The sequence below is a fragment of the Ictidomys tridecemlineatus genome, chromosome 3 (assembly GCF_052094955.1).
Source record: "Ictidomys tridecemlineatus isolate mIctTri1 chromosome 3, mIctTri1.hap1, whole genome shotgun sequence".
Taxonomy (NCBI): Eukaryota; Metazoa; Chordata; class Mammalia; order Rodentia; family Sciuridae; genus Ictidomys; species Ictidomys tridecemlineatus.
In genome coordinates, this window is record NC_135479.1 from 14,174,299 (window position 1) to 14,200,434 (window position 26,136).

At 34.2% G+C, this 26,136-nt stretch overlaps 1 protein-coding gene across 3 annotated transcripts in view; it reads left to right on the forward strand.

The window, feature by feature from the left end:
• Smurf2 (SMAD specific E3 ubiquitin protein ligase 2) overlaps nucleotides 1-26,136 on the forward strand; it is a 98,124-nt gene that overhangs the window by 25,311 nt on the left and 46,677 nt on the right. For 2 of the 3 annotated variants that reach the window (XM_078041870.1, XM_078041872.1), the window contains exons 2-4: nucleotides 10,616-10,654; nucleotides 17,506-17,614; nucleotides 23,433-23,566. In XM_078041870.1, the coding sequence (XP_077897996.1) occupies nucleotides 10,616-10,654; nucleotides 17,506-17,614; nucleotides 23,433-23,566 (282 nt within the window). The remainder of the gene's footprint in view (nucleotides 1-10,615; nucleotides 10,655-17,505; nucleotides 17,615-23,432; nucleotides 23,567-26,136) is intronic. The other variant, XM_078041871.1, reaches the window with a different exon arrangement.

Consider the following 26,136-nt stretch of genomic DNA (forward strand, 5'->3'; position numbering starts at 1 on the left):
AACCAGAGTTGACAAAAGGGGGAATTTTGGTGGGGGGGGGGAGAGAGAGAGAGAAACTTTTATTGGGGAAAACAAAAAATTCTGGGGAAAATCCCACCCAATGAAGATTAAGGGGGGCAGCATCCCAAGGTCAGGGGCGACGATTGGGTCTTTGGGGTAGTGGCCAGACAGACCTCTGCACGGACAAGCCCTCGGACCTGGAGAAGGGTGGGAAAAGCACTGACACTACTGTGCCTAAGCACCTCTCGCCCAGCCAGGGAGGTAACTCAAATCACGTGCGAGGATGGCTTCCCACAATTCTCCTCTTCACCATGCAAGGAAACAGCAAGAGTTCTATATTTGTAGAGTTCTTTGACTTGCCTTTTAGTAGTGACTTGTCTGCAATCCAGGAAGAAGGCTCTCTCTAGACATTTAATCTTACTGGCACCTGATCTTGGATTTTCCATCTTCTAGAACTTACTTCCAGATAAATAAGTGTTTTTTTGTTTAAGTTAATAGACTGTACTATTTGTTTTGGCAGCCCAAGCTAAGATAAACTTCTTGCCAAACTTAGACTCCTTTATTTCTTTCTTAAGGTACTTGAAGCCTAAGTGAATTTCTTTAGAAATTTTTGAGTAGGAAGAATGACAGTTAATATTTATTGAGTATTATATAGTAGGTGCAAAATGTTTTATGTGTTTCAGTTTGTTTAATCTTTAAAACAACACTGTGAGGTGACATTTAGTGTCCTCATTTTATCCTCATTTTCAGATGAGGGTCTCTGAAGCAAGGTGACATTAAGTAGTTTTCAGGGCATTCTGATCCTCAGTTTTATGGTGCTTATAGTATAAGTCATACTGTCTCAAAAAAAAAAGAGAGAGATAAAGAAAAAGGAGGAAAACTTGGGAGTGGCCCAGAAAGTGATATAGATCTTTCTCTACATATAAACTAAGTATTTAGGCTTCATGGAAAGGGCTAAATACTTGAATCTTAAAATACAATCTTCCTTCCCTTGGTATGTGGCTTCTTTTACGGTTTGGCTTAATTTAGGTATTCTCTTTCAACTTCTTGGACAACCATCGGTTAGGAGTGGGTCCGTTTGATTTATTGTTTTCTTTTCTCTTTCTTTTTTCTTTTCTGAGACACACGCTGGCCTCCAAACTTGCTATTGTCCTGCCTTAGCCTTTGGAGTCTGGAATTACAGGCTGGGCTGAGTGGGTCTTTTTGAATGAAGGTGTCCCTTAAAGGAGGTGGTGACTGAGTCTCAATTAGGATAATGTTTGGTCTGCAAACAGCATAGGAAATGCCTAAAACATTGTGAATTTGTAAATGGAAGATGGTACCTTTATGAAAATATTCATTCACAAGTTGGAGAAAATAATTCACAGAACTACGGATTTAAGATATATAGCTAAAATGCTTTTAGATAGGTTTTCAAAAATATAGCTTCTGTAATGCGTTTGCTATGTGCAAGGTATCAATAGAGTGCATACTATGTATTTATCTCATGTTGAATGTGCTGTTTGGCTTAAGTTTAACCTGTGAATCAGATCTTTATTATTATGCCAGTTGAAAGACATGTTAAAATTCTGATACTATAAGGAAACATTGTTACTATGGCTAGAACAAATAATATCTGCATTTATAATGCCAAAGTAGACTATTATTTTTGTATTGAAAAAGTTCAACTTGCACTTAATTAAAAAAAATCATTTGTGTATACCCTTGTCTTGTTTTATTCATTTAAAAAAAAAAAAAAACAAAACAATTGTGCTAAGCATGGTGGTGCATGCCTGTAATCCTTGCTATTTGGGAGGCTGAGTCAGGAGGATGGCAAGTTTGAGGCCAGCCTGGGCAACTTAGTGAGACTCTATCTTAAAATAAAAAAATAAAAACAAAACAAAAGAAGGACTGGAATATAGTCAGAGGACAAGTATTTCTAGGTTCAGTGCCTAGCACCCCCACACTCCACATAATTTTTTTTTTTTTTTTTTGGACTGGAGATTTAACCCAGAGGCAGTTTACCACTGAACTACATTTCCAGCCCTTTTTATTTTTTAGTGTGAGACAGCTAAGTTGCTTAGGGCCTAAGTTGCTGAGACTGGCCTTGAACTTGTGATCTTCCTGTCTCAGCCTCCCAAAACACTGGGATTATAGGCTTGTGCTTCTGTGCCTGGCATCCCCACCCTGCCTCTCCCAATTAAAAAAAAAAAAATTAAAAATAAAAACCAAACTTGTTTGGGAAGGGTTTTTTTTTTTTAAAATCCCAAATCTCCATGTTTATTGAAATTTAAAAAAATTAAAAAGTTGATGTGAGAGGTTTAAAAAGGTCATTTTAAATTTGAATCAGAACCAATTTTGCCTTTGGTGAAATGTTTAAATGGTGATATTACTTGTTTATTTTTGTCAGGTTTAACCTCATTATGAAAGAACTTGTTTTTAATATGTCATTTTTTTTTAATATGTCATTTAACATATCAACTATATTAAATATCTGCCAGGTACTAAGTTAAACTTAGGAGGCCTAGTTTATTCTGCAACATGCATGAAAGAAATTGCTAAAATTCCTTGATTAAATGTAGTGGTAAAAAAAAATGTAGCTGTAACATGACATTTAGCTAAATAAAACATGGCTATTGTGATTACAGAGGTAAACCTGCTATATGTATTGAAAGATTAGAATTACTGATTTTTTGGAGAAGGTCCTTCTGTAACCTAGGTTTCAATAAACGATTTTATGAACCTTGGTCACCAATAATTGCTTTAACCTAAGTAGGATCCTGTAAGAAGGAAGATCAGACTTGGGAGAGTATGCTTCATTCATATGGTGATTAAGACTTTGGGTTTTATTAGACTACTTGAGTTGGAATTTCAGCTGTGTCACTTATAGTATAATGTTGTAATAAATCTGTGCCTGACTCTCAGTTTCTTCATCCTAAGAAATATAGATACTAACTTCACAAATGACTGATACACACTTGCACATAGTAACTATTTGATAAATATTATCCAGTGTCTTTATATTTCCTGTTAAAATTGTGTTTTATTAAATGTACTATTTAAATAGACATTTTCTAAAAGCATATAAGAAAATATTTTTCGTGAAAAATTTTTTTTGGAATTGGAGATTGAACCCAGGGATACTTTACCACTGAGCTACAGCCTCAGTCCTTTTTATTTTTTATTTATTTTTAAAAAATTATTTATTTATTTTGATTCGGTATATATAACAGCAAAATGCATTTTGATTGATTGTACACAGTTGCAGCACAATTTTTCATTTCTCTGATTGTATACGATGTAGCCACTTACCATATGTGTAGTCATATGGTAATAATGTCCATCACATTCCACCATCTTTCCTGCCCCCGTAGCCTACTCCCCTCCACTCCCTCCCCCTTGCCCAATCAGTGTTTCTGTATTTTCCTGAAAGCCCCATCTCTGCATCCACTTTTCAGAGAGAACATTTGGTCTTTGGTTTTTGGTGAATGGCTTACTTTGCTTAGCATGATATTCTCTAGCTCCATCTATTTACCTGCAAATGCCATAATTTTATTCTCTTTTAATGTGGAGTAATATTCCATTGTGTATGTGTACCACAGTTTCTTTATCCATTCATCTGTTGAAGGGCATTTAGTTTGCTTCCACAGTTTAGCTATTGTGAATTGAGCTTCTATAAACATTGATGTGGCTGCGTTACTATAGTTTGCTGATTTTAAGTCCTTTGGGTATAGATCAAAGAGTGGGATAGCTGGGACAAATAGTGTTTCCATTCAAGTTTTCTAAGGAATCTCCATATTGCTTTCCAGAATAATTGCGCCAATTTGCAGTCCCACTAGCAATGTATGAATGTGCCTTTTCCCCCTACATCCTTACTAACACTTATTGTTGCTTGTATTCTTGATAGCTACCATTCTGACTGGAGTGAGATAAAATCTTAGAGTAGTTTTGATATTCATTTCTGTAATTACTAGAGATGTTGAAAATTTATTCATGTATTTGTTGATCGATTGTATATCTTCTTCTGAAAAGTGTCTGTTTAGTACCTTAACCCATTTATTGATTGGGTTATTTGTTTTTTGGTGTTAAGTGTTATTTTTTTTTTTTAATATTTTGGTTGTAGTTGGACACAATATCTTTATTTCACTTATTTATTTTTATGTGGTGCTGAGGATCGAATCCAGGGTCTTGCACGTGCGAGGCAAGTGCTCTACCGCTGAGCCACAACCCCAGCCCGGGTGTTAAGTTTTTTGAGTTCTGTATATATCCTGGACATTAGTGCTTTACTTGATGTGCATGTGGCAAAAATTTGCTCCCAAAATATAGGCTCTCTCTTCACCTCTTTGATTGTTTTCTTTTGCTGAGAAGAAGCTTTTTAGTTTGTGAATCCATCCCATTTATTAATTCTTGATTTTATTTCTTATACTTTAAGAGTCTTGTTAAGGAAGTTGGGGCCTAATCTGTCGTGATAAAGATTTGGGCCTACTATTCATTTAAATTTTTTTTTTTAGTTGTAGATGGACATATACCTTTATTTATTTTTATGTGGTGCTGAGGATTGAACCTAGTGCCTACACATGCTAAGCAAGCGCTTTACCACTGAGCCACAACTCCAGCCCCTTATTTTTTATTTTGAAAGAGAGTCTTGCCAAGTTGTTGAGGGTCTCATTAAGTTATTGAGTCTGGCCTAGAGTAAAATTCTCTTGCCTCAGCCTTCCAAGTTGCTAGGCTTAGCGGTATGTGCCACTGCACTCAGCTACTTGTCAATATTTTTACATAATTTCTAATGGCTGTCTAATAGTATTTCAACAGGCCATGATTTACTTAATGGCTTCATTATTGTTATGCTCATAAGGTTGTATCTGATACTTATGCTCACTGCAACATTTTATAATAATTCTTTTATTTATGAATCTTTGTGTAGTGTATCTGTGGTACAGATACACTAAAACATGTAAAAATTATATTGTCTCAAAGTTTTCTGTAGAACTTAAATTTCATTTTTATTTCATGTTGGGGTTGAAATAGAGGTTGTTTCTTGGAACAGAAAGATCTAACCTGTTGTATGGATGATCAGAAACGGTGCATCTTAGTATATATTTGTAAGTCACTGGGGTAACTTGCTGAAATTCATATTGAAATGTTATTTTGGATTTCAGTTTTATTTTTTCAATGATAAAGTTCAAAGAACATCCAGAGAAATATGGAGAAGTTTACTCTATTAAAAAATAGTCTATACAACTTTTGAGTTGCAGAAACAGTGTTATACAATCTCTTTTTGTGGGGCAAAGGAAAATGGGATGTCTGAGCTCCCCCTCTTTCTTTTTTCCTTTCTCTCAGGCAGTCTCATTCCAATCAGCAATGTAATTGGAATGCAGCTCCGTTCTGGAGGAGGAAGGGAAATTTTTGGCAAGGAGTTGCTGTGCAGTTGGGAACTTTATTCACATTAAGCATAGACAGTCATTCATTATGAATCTAGCTCAATAAAAAAACAGCATAGAATTTTATTCCTACAGCTGGAATTTACTCTGATCTTATTACCTGGTGTTTTGCATGTAGATAATTCCTTTTTTACCCCCCCCCCCAAAAAAAGAAAGAAATTGTTGACTTAATTTAAATGATAATATTTATTGTCAGCTGTACTTCTGCAGATGGTTTTATTGCTGCCTCAAATAAAATATACAAAAGAGATTTTACAAAATTATTAAACATTTCTTGAGGAAAACAAAGCAACCAAGGGTATTCATGACAAAATATTTGAATTGTAGCTGACCTGTGAGTTCTAAGGGCAAAGGATCATGTCTTATTTATCTTTGTAGCTAAGGAATCTATTCTAGTACATGGCACAAAGTGAATGTTCAGAAAATATTGAACGAAAAAAATGTAGGAAGCACTCTACCACTGAGTCATAACCTCAGCCCTCTTTTTTATGTTTCTTTAAGAAGACAAGTAAAAATAAAGTTAAGAAATGTAGGAAGTATCCCCTTCTCATTAAGCATCTCAAGATGATTATTGCTGTATTCATGTGAAATAAACATTATCCGTATACTTTAGCATAGCTTATCTTAATTTATTTGGAATATCTCCTAATCATTTCAAATCATTTATCTGAAGAATGGGCAAGTGGACTAAATACAACAAGATAGGTTTTGGGGATGTAGACTTAAGAGTGAAAAATACTTTGAAGGAAGATAATAACATGATCAAAGTAGTATTATAAATTTAATCTACTGTGCACCTACAGATGGTTTGAGACATTGTCCCTAGTAAATTCTGTAGCTGGTGAGGCATTGTGTTCGATCCTCAGGACCACATAAAATGAATAAATGAAATAAAGATATTGTCTCCATCTACAACTAAAAAATATTTTAAAAAATGAAAGAAACATAAAAAAGAAATAAAATCTCTTCCAGACTGCCATTCCTCCTGAGCCTCAGAACTCCCCAACTTAGTATTACTTTTCATTATTAAAAAAAGAGTCTATGTACATTCCTCAGAATAATCTCATACACATTCTTAATTGAAAATTCATTATTGTGAAGTAATCAGGAGTTGTCATATTGAAATTCATGAATTTTTTGAGCATTTCACTAAACTCCTATAATTGGTACTTATGTGGATGAAAGGCCACAGAGCTGTTGGTCTAGTCTCTGAGATAAATTCCCAGGAAACCAGAACAGTTCAGTAAAATCTGTAATGTGTGAAAATAATTTATTTATACAAATAAATAAAGTTACCAGTTCTCAGATCATGTTTGGTAATCTTCCTTTTAAAAATTACAAATAAGAGTGTTTGCTTCCAGGGCATAAAATAATTATGCAAAACTGGCTGGAGCTGATGAGAATCCAGCATTAAGGATAGCAATTTGGCAATTTTGATAATTTAATATTTTAAACTAAGTCTTGTTTCTTTTAGGACCCTGATGTTATCTTTCCTAGTCTCTTAATTAATAAAACACAATTTCTCTTCATAAACTTTCAAACTTGTTTTAATGTTCATTTTATTTTTTTAGTTGCCCTTAATAGCATCTGATTTGTGATTTTCAAAAGAAAGTATTAAACATGACCTGAAAGTGTGTTTAAAATGGATTTCATAAGTCAAAATCATGATTATATCAGAATTGGTAATTCATCCGCTATATAGTTTAAAAAATATCCTGTTTAATGAAACTATTTTTGAGTTATTTTGGAGTCAGTTTCATTCATTCTGTAGATACTGAGTGCTCATCAGATGCCAGATAAAAAGAGATAAGGGAGACATGGTTTGTACAATAAGGAGTTTGCTACCGCCATAGTTATAAAGAAAAATTTAAACTTAAAAAGTTATAATGAAATGTGAAAAGTGCTTGTCATAAGTATGGGGAAAATACAAGTCTGTCAAGGGTTAAGAGAAACATGCTGTAAAAGATTTCCTTCCCTTTTTGAGACTTAAAAGATGAGCAGGTGAAGAAGCCTGGCGGAATGTTTTTGAGACAATGGAAATTGCATCTCAGGACTCTGGTCATGTGAGAAATGGGAGTGCCTCTGAGAAAGTGAAAGTTTAGTATGGCTGGATTTTATACTTAGGGATTTAAGGGGCAGTTTTGATGAAAAAAAAAAATGAGGACAAAGAGGTAATAGAATCCAGAGCTCTTTTTTTTTCTTATATTTATTTATTTTTATGTGGTGCTAAGGATCGAGCCCAGGGCCCTGAACGTGTGAGGCCAGCGCCACGAAGCCAGAGCTTTTGAAGGGCATTGAAGCCAATATAATTTTGGGTCAGAAGACGGTTCTTTAAGGATGGGAGGAAGGGAAATGGGTGAGAGCACATTTTTAGAAAGATCACTTTGGGTCAAGTATGTATAACTGGTGGAGGTGAGCCTTGAGGCAGGAGACTTAATTAGGAGGCTATGGCAATTTTCTAGACACTGGTTGATAATGACCTTGAACTAAGGTGCTGTGGTACTCATTCTAGAGAGAAGTGGACAGATGAGGGATATATCAGAGAGAGAATTGATTAGAATTGGTAATTGCCAAGAGATGGGGAGAGAGAGGAATAGTGAAGATTGCTGTGTCAGTTTCTGACTTGGGCAAAAGAGAGGAAAGCAAGGCTGTTTATTGAATGAGACTGGAGGGAGGAGCAGTTTTGGGGGCAGAGGAGGATGGTGATTTCATTTGTGAATATATTTAGTTTTGTGGACTTGAAGTTCAGGATATAGCTAAGATTTTGATTTTGAGATTGAGGTATCGTTAAAAACCATAGAGTAAAGGAGTAAAGATTCAGGAGAATATTTGGAAAAGTGACTCTTCAAAATTATATTTCTTTTTTTTAAAATATTTATTTATGTATGTATCTTTTTAGTTTTAGGTGACTACATTAGTTTGTTTTTATGTAGTACCGAGGATCGAACCCAGTGCCTCATGCATGCTAGGCGAGCACTCTACCACTGAGCCACCACCCCAGCCCTTCAAAATTATATTTCTAGAAGGAGGAAGAGTGTTATCAATTTGTGAATTCTCTTTCAGGAAAGTTAGGAGTTCCTTTTCCTAGAAAAATACACATACTGATAGAAATTTACATATAATTCCAAAGTTTACCAAAAAATGGGCATCTGTAATCCTCAGGTTACGGAGTAAAAAGAGAGGACTTAGGACAAAACCATAAAGAACCTCAACTTTTATGGATGGAGTATAAGAAGATCTGGCAAGGAAGACTTAGAATGAGTTTTATGTACTATATGAATGTGCTTTTAAACAGAAGCAAAAAGAGAGAGAGCTTCCAGAAGAGAGAGTAGTCAATAATGGTAAATGCCTCTGAGGGTCCGGCGTGATAAGGAATGGAAATATCCTTTAGATGGATTTAATAATTAGGTTCCTAAGCCTTTGGAGAAAAGCATTTTGTGATGAGGGAATAAGACAAATTAAGTGGATTGAGGTGTTGGAATGATGTAAAGAAGTGAAATCAAAGTGTAGACAGTTCTTTTGAAGAAGTATCATAAGAAAGGGAACAGGTTGCTAGAGGGAAACTTGCTTAGGTCTTGAGTAAATTTAAATGCTGACAAAGTGGAGACAAGGTAGATGTGCGAGGTGGCACTCTGGGTCTCTGAGAACGTGGTAGAGTGTATATGAGATCTAGAGACCGGAGAGTGGGCATTGTAAGTGAAAGGGGGGGAAAAAGTATGAAAAGAGTAAGTTTGTGACAAGAAGTTAGAGAAATTTTCATTTTTTAAAAATTTCTTTAAAATAGGAATTGAAATGGTTTCACTTAATGAATTATGGGATAGGTCGTGGCTTAAAAAATCACCTCATTAATATCAAGGATTATAATTTTGGATTTGAATGTATGTTTATATGATGATAAAAATTTGGGGAGAGATTCTTTTGAATCCAGTTTGTAATTTGGTATTTCTTAGGTATAGCTCTGGTTTCCATGATTTTTTATGGTCTGAGATTCTGACAAGTAAATCATTGTGCTTACTTGCTATTTCATTTATTTACTGATAACATCTGTTTTCAAAATAATATTTATATTTCTAAAGTGGTTGCTTAAATTTAGACTTTTCCCCAGGTTTATTTTGTCAAATGAGTTTTATACTCTAAACTTCCAGTAATTATAATTAAGGAAACAGATCACTAAAACTGCAAATAGAAGTGGATACAAATTAGCCATACATTACATATATATTGTATAGGTTTAATTAAGAATATATAAAGGGCTGGGGATGTGGCTCAAGCGGTAGCGCGCTTGCCTGGCATGCGTGAGGCCCGGGTTCGATCCTCAGCACCACATACAAACAAAGATGTTGTGTCCGCTGATAACTAAAAAATAAAATATTAAAAAAAAAAAAGGACAGCAGAAAAGACTTCCTACTGGAGGAAGAAGGGGAGGTCTATTAAAAAAAAAAGAATATATGAAAATGGACCTTTTTCTCTAATGAAGTTGATTTAAAGACATATGGCTCTATATAACTAGCAATTTTTAATTTGAAATATAATTTATATACCGTAAAATTTATCCTTGTAAAGTGTTAAATTCAGTGACTTTTAATATACTCACATACTTCTATTTAAGTAATACTTTAATGCAAGAAAATTCAGATTTGTGATCTCTAGCTTTAATATACTAATTTAAAATTTTAAAAGATTAGGCCCATCATGTCATTGAGCTGATGATTTAGGGGATGGTAATTTATTTCTCCTACAAAGTTTCTGTGGCATTTTGATAGTAACAACATGTTATTTTAAAAATGTCTCATTTGTCTTGTGTATGATCCTCTTAAATGTAAAATTATTTTATCCTTAAAATAGACATGACAACCTGAATTTATGATCTTTCCCTTAGAATTATTTTTCTCATTGCCATTGAATTTTTCTAATAGGTCTTGATGAAGATAGGAATTGGGTCTTGATTAAGAATATCAGATTTATACATTTCTTGCCCTGAGCTGTTACTGGTGATCATTGCTAAAGTTGCAACCATTGCTGTTCAGTTGTCTTTTGTTTGTTAATCTTTAATGAAAGTTTGTGATCATATTTCATACAAGCACTGCAGTAAGGGTTTAATTATCCACTGTTGTTTTCAGTGTTTTAAAATGAAACAGTGCAATCTTACCATTTTATTTTAATTTTTCCCATGTATTTTTTTGTTTCCTTTACAGTACTCTGTGCAAAAAACTTGGTGAAAAAGGATTTTTTCCGTAAGTAAATTAACTTTAAATATAAATCTTGCATATCTTTTGTAAATTTTTTTAGATAATATTTTCAGAATTGCCTAGTTTAGGAACTTCTCTATTCAGAGAGATATTTAGTGTTTTTTTTTTTTTAGATTAAATTATTTATTTATTCTAATTTGTTATATATGACGGCAGAATGCAATTCATTTCATATTATGCATATAGAGTCAATTTTTCAAGTCTCTGGTTGTACACAAAGTATTTTCACACCATTTGCGTCTTCACTCAAGTACTTAGGGTAATGATGTCTAACTAATTCCATGTCTTTCCTACCCTCATGTCTCCTTCCTTCCCCTCCCTCCCCTTGGCCCTATCTAAAGTTCCTCCATTCTTCCCATGCTCCCCCCCACCAACCCATTACCATTATAAGTCAGCATCCTCATATCAAATAAAATATTTGGCCTTTGGTTTTTTTGGGATTGCTTACTTCTCAGTATTATATTCTCCAACTCCATCCATTTACCTGAAAATGCCATGATTTTATTCTCCTTTAATGCTGAGTAATATTCCATCGAGTATATTCACCAGAGTTTCCCTATCCATACATCTACTGAAGGGCATCTGGGTTGGTTCCACAATTTAGCTATTGTGAATTGTGCTGCTATAAACACTGATGTGGCTGTATCCCTGTAGTATGCTGTTTTAAGTCCTTTGGATGTAAACTGAGGAGTGGGATAACTAGATCAAATGGTGGTTCCATTCCCAGTTTTTCAAGGAATCTCCATACTGCTTTCCAGATTGGCTGCACCAATTTGCAGTCCACCAGCAATGTATGAGTGTGCCTTTTCTCCCCATATCCTCACCAGCACTTATTGTTGTTTTATACTCAGTGTTATTTTATGAATGCTTTGGTTCAAAGCCATTAAACATCACATTTTTCTAGGGGATTTTGTGCTTTTTACCCTTAATCCCTTTCCTTTTATAAATTACCCTTTTAGATATTTATATGAATGTGTGTATATGCAGATGTGTGTAATACATGTGAAAGTTGTGCATATTACTAGGTTTTTAGAAAATTTTTAAGAAAATATTTTTTGAATACTTTTTTCTTTTTTCACATTTTGTAGGAAATTTTACCAATAAATTTTAGAATTTAATGGGAGGTTAAAAAAGTTATTGAGCCTTCTTAGAATTTACAGAGTTGTAGGAATGAAATCTGTCACATTTGATTGTAGATTGTAGATGTGCTTATGTGTAGTGAATTGACTATGAATATGGCAAACAAGTGGTTGTAAAATTTATTGTGGCTTTCTTTAGGGTTAAGTTTTGTGAGAGAGGATTGGGAAGTACCTTTTGTGTGTGAAAAATTTTACCCTTGTAATTTCATGCTTTACAATAGTTATTATTGAGTAAAATCTTACTCAACAAAATTTTATGTGTAAAATATTTGAAATTAAAAACTAAAATCTTACTCAACAGAATTTTATATGTAAAATATTTGAAATTAAAAACAGTAAAATCTTACTCAACAGAATTTTATATGTAAAATATTTGAAATTAAAAACAGAAGGAATTCATTAGATTTTAAAATTTAAGGCCTGTCACCCAGGAAAAACACTCTGTGTGTACAGATTTGGTATGGTATAATTTTCAGGTGTTTGAGTGTTTTTTTTTTTTTGTTGTTTGTTTGTTTTTTAAAAAAGCTCTTGATATGTTTTATTTTTTTTTGGTACCAGGGATTGAAAACTGGGGTACTTAACCACTGAGTGACATCCCTGGCCATCTTTTTTATGTTTTTTATTTTGAGACAGGATCTCACTAAATTGCTGAGGCTGATTCTGAACTTGGGATCCTTCTTCCTCAGCCTCCTGAGCTGCTGGGATTACAGTCGTGCACCACTGTGTTTTAAAATTATACTTACTTTATTCCACATGGAATAAAATTCCTAGAGTAGAGCCTGAATTAAGGTTTTAAAAATAACAGTCTATAAAGTTACATCTTTTCATGTGCCTTTGTGTTTACATGGGAAAGCCATTTAATAGAATAATTTGAAACATAGGAAGAAAATCGCAAGCAGTCTTTAATTCATATACTATGAGCTCTTGATCACACAAAATGTCACAGCAAGGGGAGAGCTCAGTGGCTATAGAATTCCCAGTCTCTCCTTGCTGCCACCAGTTTATAATTTATCATGCTGCAATCAATGATCCACTTCCTCCTTGATACTAATAACCTAATAACCAAGGTGAGCTTTTTTTCTTAACTTTCCTTAAGGTTGATCTGAGATAGGATTTATCCTAGTAAAACTGCAGAGCAGCAGATAGGATTAGATAGGCTGGTGATAAGGAGAAAAGGGATGAAGTGAGGGAGCACTCTTACAGCTACTTCTGTACTTTCTAGGACATCTGCTATGGCCTGAAGATAAAACCTTCAATGTTGTCTCTCAGCCTTCCTTTTCAGATTAATTTCCTTCCCCCATAGTCCCAAGGCATGGCTTCTTCAATAAAATGTCCAGATAGTTTTTCTTGAAAATCTAGAGGAATCTTACTTCAATTCTTTGTAAGCCTCTGAGAATTGAGTGTAATCCTTTATGGGACCTTCCTTAAGTTGTAGTTGAAAGAAAGAAGGCTATCTTCCTTATTCATTAGTGTAGGCAGTAAAAATGATAATTTTAAAAGTGTGAACCTGGGCCTGGGGTTGTAGCTCAGTGGTAGAGTGCTTGCCTAGCATGTGTGAGGCACTGGATTCAATCCCCAGCACCACATAAAAATAAATAATTAAATAAAACAAAGGTATTGTGTCCATTTATAGCTAAAAAATAATAATTTAAGAAAAAAGAGTGAGATTTGCTATAGGGATAATAAGATCAGGGAAAACTGTGATTATTTTTAAAACTCAGAATGGGAGATACCTAATGGCCGGGGAAGGGAAACAGGAGAGCTTATTTTAGGCCTTCAGAAAGGAGTCAGCCAGAGGAGGAAATATCTTGCAGATTCACACTGACCATGGTTCTAGATCTCTGCTGTGATAGATTTACACCTGTACTTTGGGATATTTTTGACCTCTTTATAAGTTGAGATTTGTCCACATTAATTTCAGAGAAAATTGAGTTTGTAAATTTTTAAATTTGAGTATATGATTGATCAGAATGCAGTTATTATTTTTAAAATTTTTTTTTAGTTGTAGTTGGACACAATATCTTTATTTATTTTTATGTCGTGCTGAGGATCGAACCCAGTGCCTTACATGTTCGAGGCGGGTGCTCTACCACTGGGCTTCAGCCCCAGCCCAGAATGCAGTTATTATTAATAATAAAACATAGGTAAGTTTTGCTTGTGATTTAGTTTAAATTGTGTTCAATGAGAAAAGTAAATTTTACTATGGAAAATAACTATGGAGTGAGGAAATAGATAAACATTTTTTTACTATGTTGAAAAAAATTCTGCCATGTATTGTCTTTTGTAAAGTAATTTGCATGTGAGATACCAATTGTTCCAAGGCATAATAATTGTTAATTACCTTGCTAGTAAAGTTTTGTTAACTCATATTTTGAAACTGTTTTCAAGATCATTGTCTCTTAAAAAAAATACTTCCCCCTTCCCCCCAAATTTCAGCAGGAAAATTTTCAACCATGAGGAAACATGTAAATTCTAGTTTTATCATGTATCTATCCATATGTCCATTATCTATTTTCTTTATAGAGATATTGTCTTTGTTTCCCCCCCCCCTCTCTCTCTCTCTCTCTCTCTCTCTCTCTCTCTCTCTCTCTCTCTCTCTCTCTCTCTCTCTCCCAGGGGCGCTTAACCACTGAGCCACATCCAGTCCTTTTTTATTTTATTTAGAGACAGGGTTTTGCTGAGTTGCTTAGCATCTCACTTTTATTGAGGCTGGCTTTGAACTCCTATCCTCCTGCTTCAGCCTCTCAAGCTGCTGGGATTACAGGCGTGCATCACTGTGCCTGGCTTTTTTTTCTCTTTTTAATGCAACATTCAAAAAATATTTTTGTGTAAGATGATGTATTAAAATATTTTATAGAAGCCAAATCAAAGTCATTTAGAAGCAAGATGTGTTCGTTAAATGTTTTCTTTTTGTCTTTATTCTATCAAAAATAAAGTTTTGTTTCTTTTGGAAAGAAATCCAATTTTAAGTTAAAATACTTATTTCAGGGCTGGAGGTGTACTCAGAGGTAGATTGCTTGCCTAGCATGTATGAGGCATTGGGTTCGACCCTCAGCACCATATAAAAATAAAAATAAAAATAGTCTTGCTTCTCTAGAACAACTGCACATACATATATATTGTTATTCTTTCCATTCACTGAGTACATTTGTATATTAAGGAGGTTCTTGAAATTATGGGGAGAACTGAGAAATTTTTAAAATACAGAAAACACTTTAGCCACTTTATATTTACCACTAGAGGTCTCACTAGTGTCAGAAAACTTGATCACTTTTGACCACATTAGAGTAAGTTTACTCTCAAATTTTTGTAGAATAACAATCAGGTTGAAACCCAGGTGTTTTTTTTTTTTTTTGTTTGTTTTGTTTTTGTGTGTGTGTGTGTAGAGCTTATATTTTGGTTTGTTGTGTCATTTAACAAAAGAAAAACAAAGGCACCCGGGATTCAGACTTTCCTATTTCATTAAGGATCTGGATGCCACACCTGGAGGTTTGTGTGGAAATAGTTATTTCTCTTAATCCTTAATTCTTTAATTAATTAAATAACACCCAAAGGAAAAACCAGAAATGTGATTTTTGTTTGCTTTTGTTTCCATACGTGCATACATTTATGTTTACTTAGTAGAATCAAGAGAACAAGTTAGAGTGGACTCTTCCCAGAAAATACTTAACTGCTATTGAAGGAAGAGGTAAAAATATTCTTCCATCAAACACTTTTACAAATGGTTAGGTATTATTGAAATGATATGAATAGGACTAAACTTTAAAAGTAATATAATTAAATAGATTTAATATCCTAATTTAAGTTTCTTTAAAACTTAATGCTTAAAGTTTGGTTTTCCCTTGTTTATTTGAAGGTGATAGATCATAGAATTGGAGAACTGGATAAAGTGATTTCTTTCTTTTTTGGGGGCAGGGGTGGGGTACTGAGATGAAACCCAGGAGTACTTAACCATTGAGCAACATCCTCAGCCCTACTTAATATTTTATTTAGAGGCAGGATCTTGCTGAGTTGCTAAATGCCTCCAAGTTGCTGAAGCTGGCTTTGAACTCAGGATCGTCTTGCCTCAGCCTCCTGAGCTTCTGGGATCACAGGTGTGAGCCACTGTGCCCAGCTTTGGATAACTGATTTCTATCTGTCTATGAATCTTGAAAAATTAGATCTTGACTTAAAAAATTACTGTAGATCTTGAGATGCAAAATTTTTCCAGTTATCAACACCTACTAGCATTTTGTTCTAGTGTTTTCAGCCTTTTTCATGAAGAAGTCTGCTCTCACTATATCTAACATCTAAATTCTCATTTTTTTTCTTAAATATTTTTAGTTCCTCCTCTGATTTTCTTCTTTTTGTCAAAAGCACCACTGACTGTTTTTATGGTGACATCTTTAACAGTAGTTTCTTATTATTAGAGTAGGTCTTTTAACTGTCATTTCCTTTCCCTTTTCACGTGATTTCCCTAATTCCAGGCTTCTCATCCTGCTGTAGGATTATATAACAACTTCCCAGAAATCTCTGGACCTACGATCTTTCCTTTCCCTGGTCTACCCTGAATACTACTAACAGAAAAATATGACTGTATTTACAGCCATGCTCAAGAACTTGTAGCCTTGCTGATAAGCTAAATTATTCCAAACCTATTTTCTGACTTTTAAGCTTCTCTTACTAGTTCAGTCTTATCTCTCCAAATAATACTTACTTTTAGCACAAATACCTTGTTTAGATTCCTCTAAGCCCTTTAAATATTATTATACCCTCCTTGGCATTCTTTATTTACTATTTAAATAATAAAGCCCTATCGCCCTTTATATACTATTTGAAGTTGAACTGTCCTCCTGGTTTCCTGGGCTCTTATTTGTTGTACTTATTGTTTAAACATGTGGTAAATGGGAAGTATAGTGGTTGAGAGCAAGTATTTGAAAGCCAGCCTGCATATGTATGGGTTTAGAATCTAAACTTCAGACTCTGAAGTTTAGCCCACTTATTACTGTGGGCTAGTTAACGAATCCTTTGGTGCTTCAGTTTCTTTATCAGTAAAATAGGGATAATAACAGTATCTACCTCATAGGGTTATTATGAGGATTAAGGATATATATAAAGCATTTAGAATATTACCTGATATAATATTATAAGTGTTTGCTATTTTAATCAGTACAGCCAAACACTTGTTTTTGTTATGTTTTAACATATCTCCATTATGACAGTAAGCTCCTTTATGGCAGATTTTACCCTTCTTGTTTAGTCTGTAATTGCTTATGGTTAGTTATCCAGTAAAATTTGTTGGTTAATTTGATTATCTGTAGCCCATGTTCTTATGTGAAAACCTATATTTAAAGAGCTCTTTAAGTGAGCTACCAAGGGAGCCATTTGGAAAGGGTGAGGCATGAACCTTCCTGAGGTCAAAGGGCTGGTAATAGTCCTTGGAAACTTCCACATTATGAGGTAAACTCTATACTCTGGTACTTTAATTGAGAATGTTTTGAGGCAGGAACAAGAAAAAATATACTTTTGATATTTGATGTGGAAGTGACTTTAAGTGGCTTAAAGTAGGCCACTTTCATTTGTAGCTGAATGTTAAACTTTTGAAAAAGAATGGAATAATCTTTTGTTTTGTAGCAATTGGTAATTTTTATGTAATTAATCTTTTATCTTACATGGTAAAATATTCTTTAAAACACTAATCTTCCTCTTTCTTCACAGGCCTTCCTGATCCATTTGCTAAAGTGGTGGTTGATGGATCTGGGCAATGCCATTCTACAGATACTGTGAAGAATACACTCGATCCAAAGTGGAATCAGCATTATGACCTGTAGGTTTAAATGATTAATTTGAAATAAAATACAATATTATATGAAAAGAATCATAGAAAATTGTCTGAGTTAGAAAAGGTATAATTTGGTGTTCACAGGAAAGGTACAAAACCCAGTTCCTGGAAAGGTGCTTTGGCCTATTAATACCTGGTTTTGAAAGATGCAGTACCCCTAAAAAGCCTGTGAAGAATAAAATGGCCAGGCATAGTGGCTTGTGATATTAGCTACTAGGGATACTAAGGCAGGAACATTGCAAGTTTGAGGTCAGCCTCAGTAATTTAGTGAGATGTTCAGCAACACAATGAGATCTTGTGTCAGAGTTTAAAAAAATAAATAAAAAGAATGGGGATATAGCTCACTGGTAAAGCATGCCTAGATTCAATCCCCAGTACCAACAACAACAACAAAAAAAGGAAAACTGGCTCATAATATAGAACCTCCCCCATTTTCAATGAAATAAAAGTATTAATTCACTCTATGCCAATTAAAAGTATAGAACTAGGAATCAGAATTACTTCTCTGGGTGTCTACTTTCTTTAAATTATATTTTAATCATAGTATATTCACCTTTTAAAAAAGGCACATGGTACTGTAAGGTTTTTAGTGGAAAACAGTATTCTCAGTCCCATTCTCATTCCCGAACTAACTGCTTTAATGTTTGGATGTTTATTCTGATATTTTCTTCTATTTCAAAATATTTTATAGCATCTCCATTATTTTTTTTTGTTTCTGGTTTTAGATTTTTATTTTTTAGAGAGAGAGAGAGAGAGAAAATTTTTTTTTAATATTTATTTTTCAGTTTTCGGTGGACACACATCTTTATTTTTTTATTTTATGTGGTTTTGAAGATCAAACCCAGCGCCCCCCACATGCCAGGCAAGCGCATTACTGCTTGAGCCACATCCCCAGCCCTGGTTTTAGATGTTTTAAGATTTCCTACCTGAGGGGGCTGGCGATGTGGCTCAAGTGGTAGCGCGCTCGTCTGGAGTGCGTGCGGCCCGGGTTCGATTCTCAGCACCACATACAAAGATGTTGTGTCTGCCAAATACTAATAAATAAATATTAAAAAAAAAAAAAAAGATTTCCTACCTGAGAAGATGATTAAGCTTTTAAAACTAATACCACTCATCCCCACTCCCATAATGATACTCACTTGCCCCTTCCTTTCTCTTAGCTCTTTAGTATAGTTATATGAACCTTTGTAGTTAAATCATTGTTCTGTGATTACATGAATATGATTATGTAAATATTCAGAGCTGTATCACATGGTGTACAAGAATTATTTTTTCTGTCTTGACCACTTTTGTTTCTGAAGTTAATAGTTATCTCTGTCATTTGTCTTGTTTTCTGTCTCATTAATTAATTCCCAAATTCTACTACGGAAGTAAACATCCTCACCATACATTCAATCCTGTTAGATATTCCATTGGATTTTTCTTCTTGGAGACATCCTTCCAGGGCCCTCTGTCCTTTTACTCTAATCTGGTTTGGTAGTTCTCTAAGAATTGCCTTGCAGTTGTCCTGGGATTTGCCTTTATCATTATGTCAGGAATTGCCTTGGTTTCTTCTAGCTCCAGTGACTTCCTGTGTTTTGCTTACTCCCCTGTTTTGGTGAAGTCTATCTTCCACTGTCATTTTGAGAGTGCAAAAATAGAAAAAATTTTTTGAGATGTGATCTAATAATATATTTCACCTTTTTACCTGATAGTTTGGGTATAGACTGTAAGGTCAGATATAACTTTTTTTTTTTAAGAGAGAGAGAGAGAATTTTTAAAAAATATTTAATTTTAGTTTTCGGCGGACACAACATCTTTGTTTGTTTGTGGTGCTGAGGATCGAACCCGGGCCACACGCATGCCAGGCGATCACGCTACCGTTGAGCCACATCCCCAGCCCCAGATATAACTTTTGTTCCAAATTTCAAATACATTACTCCATTATATTTAAGGTCTAGATTAGCATCAATAGAAATATGTGAGCCACAAGTGGGAATTCATCTGTAATTTAAAATTTTCCAGTAGCCATATTGAAAAACAAAAGCAGAAGAAATTAAGCATAATATATTTTATTTAATTTCAGTGTCTAAAATATTGACATTTTGACATATACTCAATATAAAATATTGAGCTATTATATCATATATTGTCTTTGAAATCAGAGGTTTATTTTCTTTCTACCTAACATCCCACTTCAGTTTGGTTTAACCACATTTGAAATATTCACTAATCCCATGTGGCTGGAACAGCATGGGTTTTGGATTAGTACAAGTTTAGATTATTGCTAATGGCATTCTAATTTTGGTCTTTTGTGATTATTGTGGTTTTTTTTTAACATTTAGTTTTTAGTTAGACACAATGTCATCTTTATTTTGTTTATTTATTTTTATGTGGTGCTGAGAATTGAACCAAGGGCCTCGCACATGCTAGGCGAGCGCTCTATTGCTGAGCCACAACCTTGCCCTGATTATTGTTTTTCATATGAAAAATTTCAGGGCATTTTCTCTATTCCTCTGTTGCTAATGCTTATTATTTTTCTTAAAAAAATATAGTGATCTTAGTGGGTATGAATTGATAACTTCATTGTGGTTTTAACAATGTTGAGCATTTTTTTTTTTTTTTTTTTTGGTATTGGCAATTGAACCCAGGGATACTTTACCACTGAACTACATTCTTACATCACCAGCCCTTTTTATTTTCTTTTGAGACAGAGTCTTGATGAGTTACATAGGGCCTTACTAAGTTGTGGAGGCTAGAGTTGAACTTGGGATTCTCCTGCCTCAGCTTCCTAGATTGCTGGGATTACAGGTGTGTAGCCACTGTGCCCAACTGCAATATTGAGCAACTTTTCATGTACTTCTTAGATTCCTTTCTGTGTGTGTGTGTGCATGCGTGTGTGTGCTGGGGATTGAACCCAAGGCCTTGCACCTATCAGGTAAGCATCTCACCAGTGAGCCACATCCCCAGCCCTAGATTTCATCTTGCTTGTTTCCAAGATACACCTTGAAAGGGAAAAGATTAGGGAAATGCTTAGAATCATTTTGCGAAATCTTTACCTTTAGTTGGCTAAGTTTACAAATTCTGATAATTATATTTAGCCAAAAATCTTTAATGTAGACATCATATTTTGGTCTATATGATAATGTTATGTTTTCATATAGAAGTATCCTTCATGACAGAATGTCCTGAGGCTTATTTATAAATCATATATTTTTTGAAGAAGTTTTAGTAGAACCTAATAGAAGCCTCTGTTTAACTTTCAGTTATAAAATGATTGACTTTTATGTGCTATATGTTATATTGAATGAAGTTTCCTTAAATTGAGAACAGATACTTCACTAGGTGTAAAAAATTATTATAGTTCTGATTCATTTCTGGCTCAGGATATTTGGACAGAATGTTTGTGACATGTACACTTAAGCAATACAGTACAATTAATGATTTTTAGTAATTCATAGTTTGACTATTTTCCAGAAAGTCTGTAATTACCAAATGTGTATTACAGCTTAATGTAGAGATTTCCAATCTTTTCACATCATAGTGTACATAAAACATGTGGTGGTATGCATGCAGAAAAACCTAAATAGAATTTCTCAAAAGAAGAAACACAAATGACCAACAAATATGTGAAAAAATGTTCAACATCTTTAGCAATCAGGGAATGCAAATCAAGACTACACAAAAATTTCATCTTACTCTAATCAGAATGGCAATTATCAAGAACACATATAATAATAAATGCTTGTGAAGATGTGTTGAAAAAGATACACTGATACATTGTTGTTGAGACTCAAATTAGTACAGCTACCCTGGAAAACAGTGTGGAAATTCCTTAAAAACTAGAAATGGAACCACCATATGACCCAGCTATCCTCCTCCTTTGTATTTGTCCAAAAGAACTATAGTCAGCATACTGCAGTGATACAGCCACTTCAGTGTTTATAGCAGCACAATTCACTATAGCCAAATTATGGAATCAGCCCAGATGCCTGTCAATAGATGAGTGGATCAAGAAAATGTGGTATATATACATAATGAAGTTTTACTCAGCCATAAAGAAGAATGAAATGATGGCATTTGCTGGTAAATGAATAGAAATGGAGAACATCATGCTAAGTGAATTAAGCCTGTCTCAGAAAATCAGGGAATGTATTCTCCTATATGTAGAAGCTAGAGCAAAATATGGGAAAGAAGGTTGGCCAGGGGAATTAGATATCATAAATGTATAGGGAAGATCAGTGGAGTAGAAGGTAGAGAATGAGGAGGGAGGAAGAGAAAGGGAAGGAAATATGGAATGAATTTAACAAAATTATGTTACATGCATATATAAAGGTAACAAAGGGCATTTTGCCTTTATGCATATTTAGAAAGTACCAATCAAAATTAAATAAGCAGCTAAAGGAAGACCAGTAGAGTAGAGGAAGGAAAAAAGGGGAGGGAGAAGGAGAGGATCAGCCAGGGTGGGGAGAAATGGGGATTGAAATTAGATTCTTTGCATGTATGATTTTGTCAAAATGAACTCAACCACTATGTACAATGCCTTAATTTTTAAAAACTCCAAAACTTAAAAAATTTTTTAAAAAAAATTTCTGTTACCTTTAAAATCCATATTTCAGCATATGTACAGTTCAGGCCAGCTAGTTGGGAAACTGATTTAACATACTTCTTTTGTTTTAATGTTTAGTTTGAGGTGATTTATTTGTTTAATGCTTGATCCTGGTTCTGGAATTTTGAGGTAGCATGCAGTAGATACATACCAAGATATATGTTATAGATGTGTTGGAAAATTGGTGTTTGTGTCTTGATTGATATTTTTTCATTTGTAAGCATTGGGGGCCAAATTCAAATTGGTTTCATTTTAGAAAAGAAATGATTGGTTTGTATAATTAAGAACCCTGGGTGGACATTCTTTAGGTATAACTGGATCCAGGGACTCAAGTATGCCTTCCATGTTCTTATTTAAAAGTTTTAGCCCTCATTTAAGTGGTTTATACTTTTTATATAGTAAGTAATTTTTTTTAACTAAATGATACTTTTATGATCAAGGTTGCTGGACCAAAAATTTGACATCTTAGAGTCTTGAAATGAAGTTAGTTTATATTGATATAATTATGTTATATGTTTTTGCATGGGTTGATTCCATGTTAACAATTGGCTGTGGTGGAGCTTTTATGTAATTGCAGACATATGCATAGACAAGAACAGTAACGCTTTTCCCTGCTCTGCTTGTCTGCAGGCAGTAAAGTGAAATCTACAAGAGTCCTGCTCCCTCAAGGCCTGCATACAGGGAAGAAGCAAGGGAAAAGCGTTACATACAGCTTTTGTTCTACAACATTTAAAAATATAACAGGTAGGTCAGATTTTTGGTCTGTCAGCCTTGACAATGTCCCTTGAAAGTGAAGTAAGTCTCTGAGATGGTAGGTCATGTAATTGAACTATATTTTAAGAGTAACCAATAGAAGTTCTTTTTAGGATTTTTGTTCTTAGAAAGAAATAATTGTTATAAACTCCCTTGTTACTAGACACTAGCTGCTAGAGCTTTTATTTTTTATTTTATTTTTTTAAACTAATAAGCATTGTTACCCATGCTAAGAGTAGCAGGTATGACAAGGATATATTAAAAATTATTTCTATATATTTTAAGATTTTTAAAAATTTAAATTCAGACCTGGAGATTGATTGAAATCAAAACAGATTTTGCATGACCTAGCTAGCCATACTTTGAAATATATTTGTAACTTCAGAATATAAAAAGGACAAAAGAAAAATTTTATATCACTTGTAACTACCAAGTTACTTATGTTGCCATCTTATTTTTTAGGTATATTGGAAAGTCTGATTCAGTTACAATCAGTGTATGGAATCACAAGAAGATCCATAAAAAACAAGGTGCTGGATTTCTTGGTTGTGTTCGTCTTCTTTCCAATGCCATCAACCGCCTCAAAGACACTGGTTGTGAGTAGATATTAGTGATTTTTGAATTTAAAAATATGTTATTTATTATTATGTTATTTTAATTGTTACAAAGATTTTAATTATATTATGTTATAGGGGTTCAGAAATCTAACTTCTGTATGTCTGAAACATTGGTGAAAATTCCTGGTCTGTATTTATTTTGTGAACTTCAGAAGGATTAAAAGAAAGGTGTTAAAAGTACATATGCCTTTTTAAATTTCTTAGCATCTTTTTCTGGTTTTGGTGGATCTGTGAGATGAAATTGAGTTTTTATTTAGGTGATTGGAGTGTTTAAGGTGGCAGTTAAGGGAGAATTTTTAGAAGATAAGATTGTTATATAAAACTCCTGAACAAAATTAAAAGTTAAAGAAAGATAAGACATTATTTTGAGTACAACATAGTTGTATTAACTACTTAACTATAAATTAGGTTCAGTTTATCATCAGCCTGGCCTTTAGGAGATATACCAAAATCAAGATGTTAGAAGTTATATCCATAACAGATGGACAGATTGATTTTTAACAAGTGTAATTCATATAATTGACAAAGCTGAGAGTGGCATGTATGATAAAGATATATTAAAAATTATTTCTATATTTTTGTAATGTCTTCCCATTGTAACATAGATGGAAATATGTTTTTTTTAATATTTATTTTTTGGTGTAGATGTACACAACACAATGTCTTTATTATTATTTTTTTTTTTAAAACTAGCCAAGGACCATGGTACACACCTGTAATACATGCTACTTGGGAGGCCAAGGCAGGGGATCACAAGTTCAAGAGAGAGAGAATGTTTTAGTATTTATTTTTCAGTTTTGGCAGACACAACATCGTTGTTTGTATGTGGTGCTGAGGATCGAACCCGGGCCGCACGCGTGCCGGGCGAGCACGCTACCGCTTGAGCCATATCCTCAGCCCCACAATGTCTTTATTTTTATGTGGTGCTGAGGATCGAACCCAGGTCCCACCCGTGCTAGGTGAGTGCTCCACCACTGAGCCACAATCCCAGCCCGGAAATATCTTTTTCAACAGATTTTTTTTGTTGTTGTTTCTACAAAATTCTTTTTTATACAATATAAAAAAAATATTGTTATTATCATGAAATTTTGGCCCAGATTCCTGTACTAATAAACTCATAAAATTTAACTAAGGAACTTAAATTTAAAAAACAGTAAATATAGCATTGAATATATATTAAGAGATGAACTCTTTTAATGGACTGCAATACCACAGCCCAGATTTACAAATGTTCACCTGTTAAGAAAAAGGGAGAAAATAGAGCTAGAAATTCTGAATCACAGGAATTTAAAGGAATCTGAGAAATCCTTAAATTTCTGGGTTAACAGGGTGATGACCAACAGGAAAGAGAGGTTGGGTTTGGAAAAGGTCTACATGTATAAACAAACATTTATTTCCCAATCCAGCAGGCAAACGTAAAACTTACAGATCAAATAAATGTCTGGCATTATCCCTTGTTCAGGTTACACAATGTTTATTGAACCTTGGTGATACAAAGATGAAAAAGGCATGGATCTTGTTGACTGAGAAGTAAAAGCAAAAGCCTCTGACAAAGGGTGTATGCCACATTGCAAGAACTGAATAGGAGAAGAGGGAACATGCTCTGCAGACATCCACTGTATAGCCAACCCAGTAGCACCATTTATTTTGCAGAGGGAAAAAACATTTTGTGTTTTTGTCTGGATAGCCAGCAGTTGTAGTTTGGGGTACAGAATTTTCTTTGTGCTGCTTGTAAATGTTTTATAGCATTAATTTATTTGAGCTTTTTGATATGTAGTGATAGTATCAACTATTTCTTTTTTTTAAACTGGGATTGAACTCTGGGGCACTGACCACTGAGCCACACCACTGGCCTTGTTTTCCATTTTATTAGAGACAGGGCCTCACTGAGTTGCTTAGTGCCTTGCTAAATTGCAGAGATTGGCTTTGAACTCGTGATCCTCCTGCCTCTGCCTCCTAAGCCGCTGGGATTACAGGCGTGTGCCATGGGCTAGTATCAGCCATTTTTAAGCACCTGATGTAGTGTTCTTCCAGATTGAATTTTAGGATACAAAGACTAAGATATGGTCTCCTCCTTTTACCAATTCATGATTATTTAAGAAGCAAGTTTTAAAATGCTATATGTGTTATAATTAAAGTAAAACCAGCATGCTAATGGGTGACATTGTTTCTTAGAGGGCCAGGTCAAAGTTGTATTTGTTTTACAATTGAGGCACTGAAGAGAATAAATTTGTTGCCCCTAAATGATTAGTGGCAGAACTAAATCAAACCCAGATCTTAAGTTTTCCTTTGGCTTCTTATTAATATTTATTGTGTGTATGTGTCATTTGGAATGGTTGCATAAAAATAATAATAATGTCAACTAACATTTATTGAACACTTACATGCCAGATATTGTACTGAGATTTGTAATTATCTCATTTAATCCTTAAAAAATCTAAGGTAAGGGGCTGGGGTTATGGTTCAGAGGTAGAGTGCTCGCCTCGAACATGCAAGGCTCTGGGTTCCATCCTCAGCACCACATATAAATAAATAAAGTTATAAAAAAA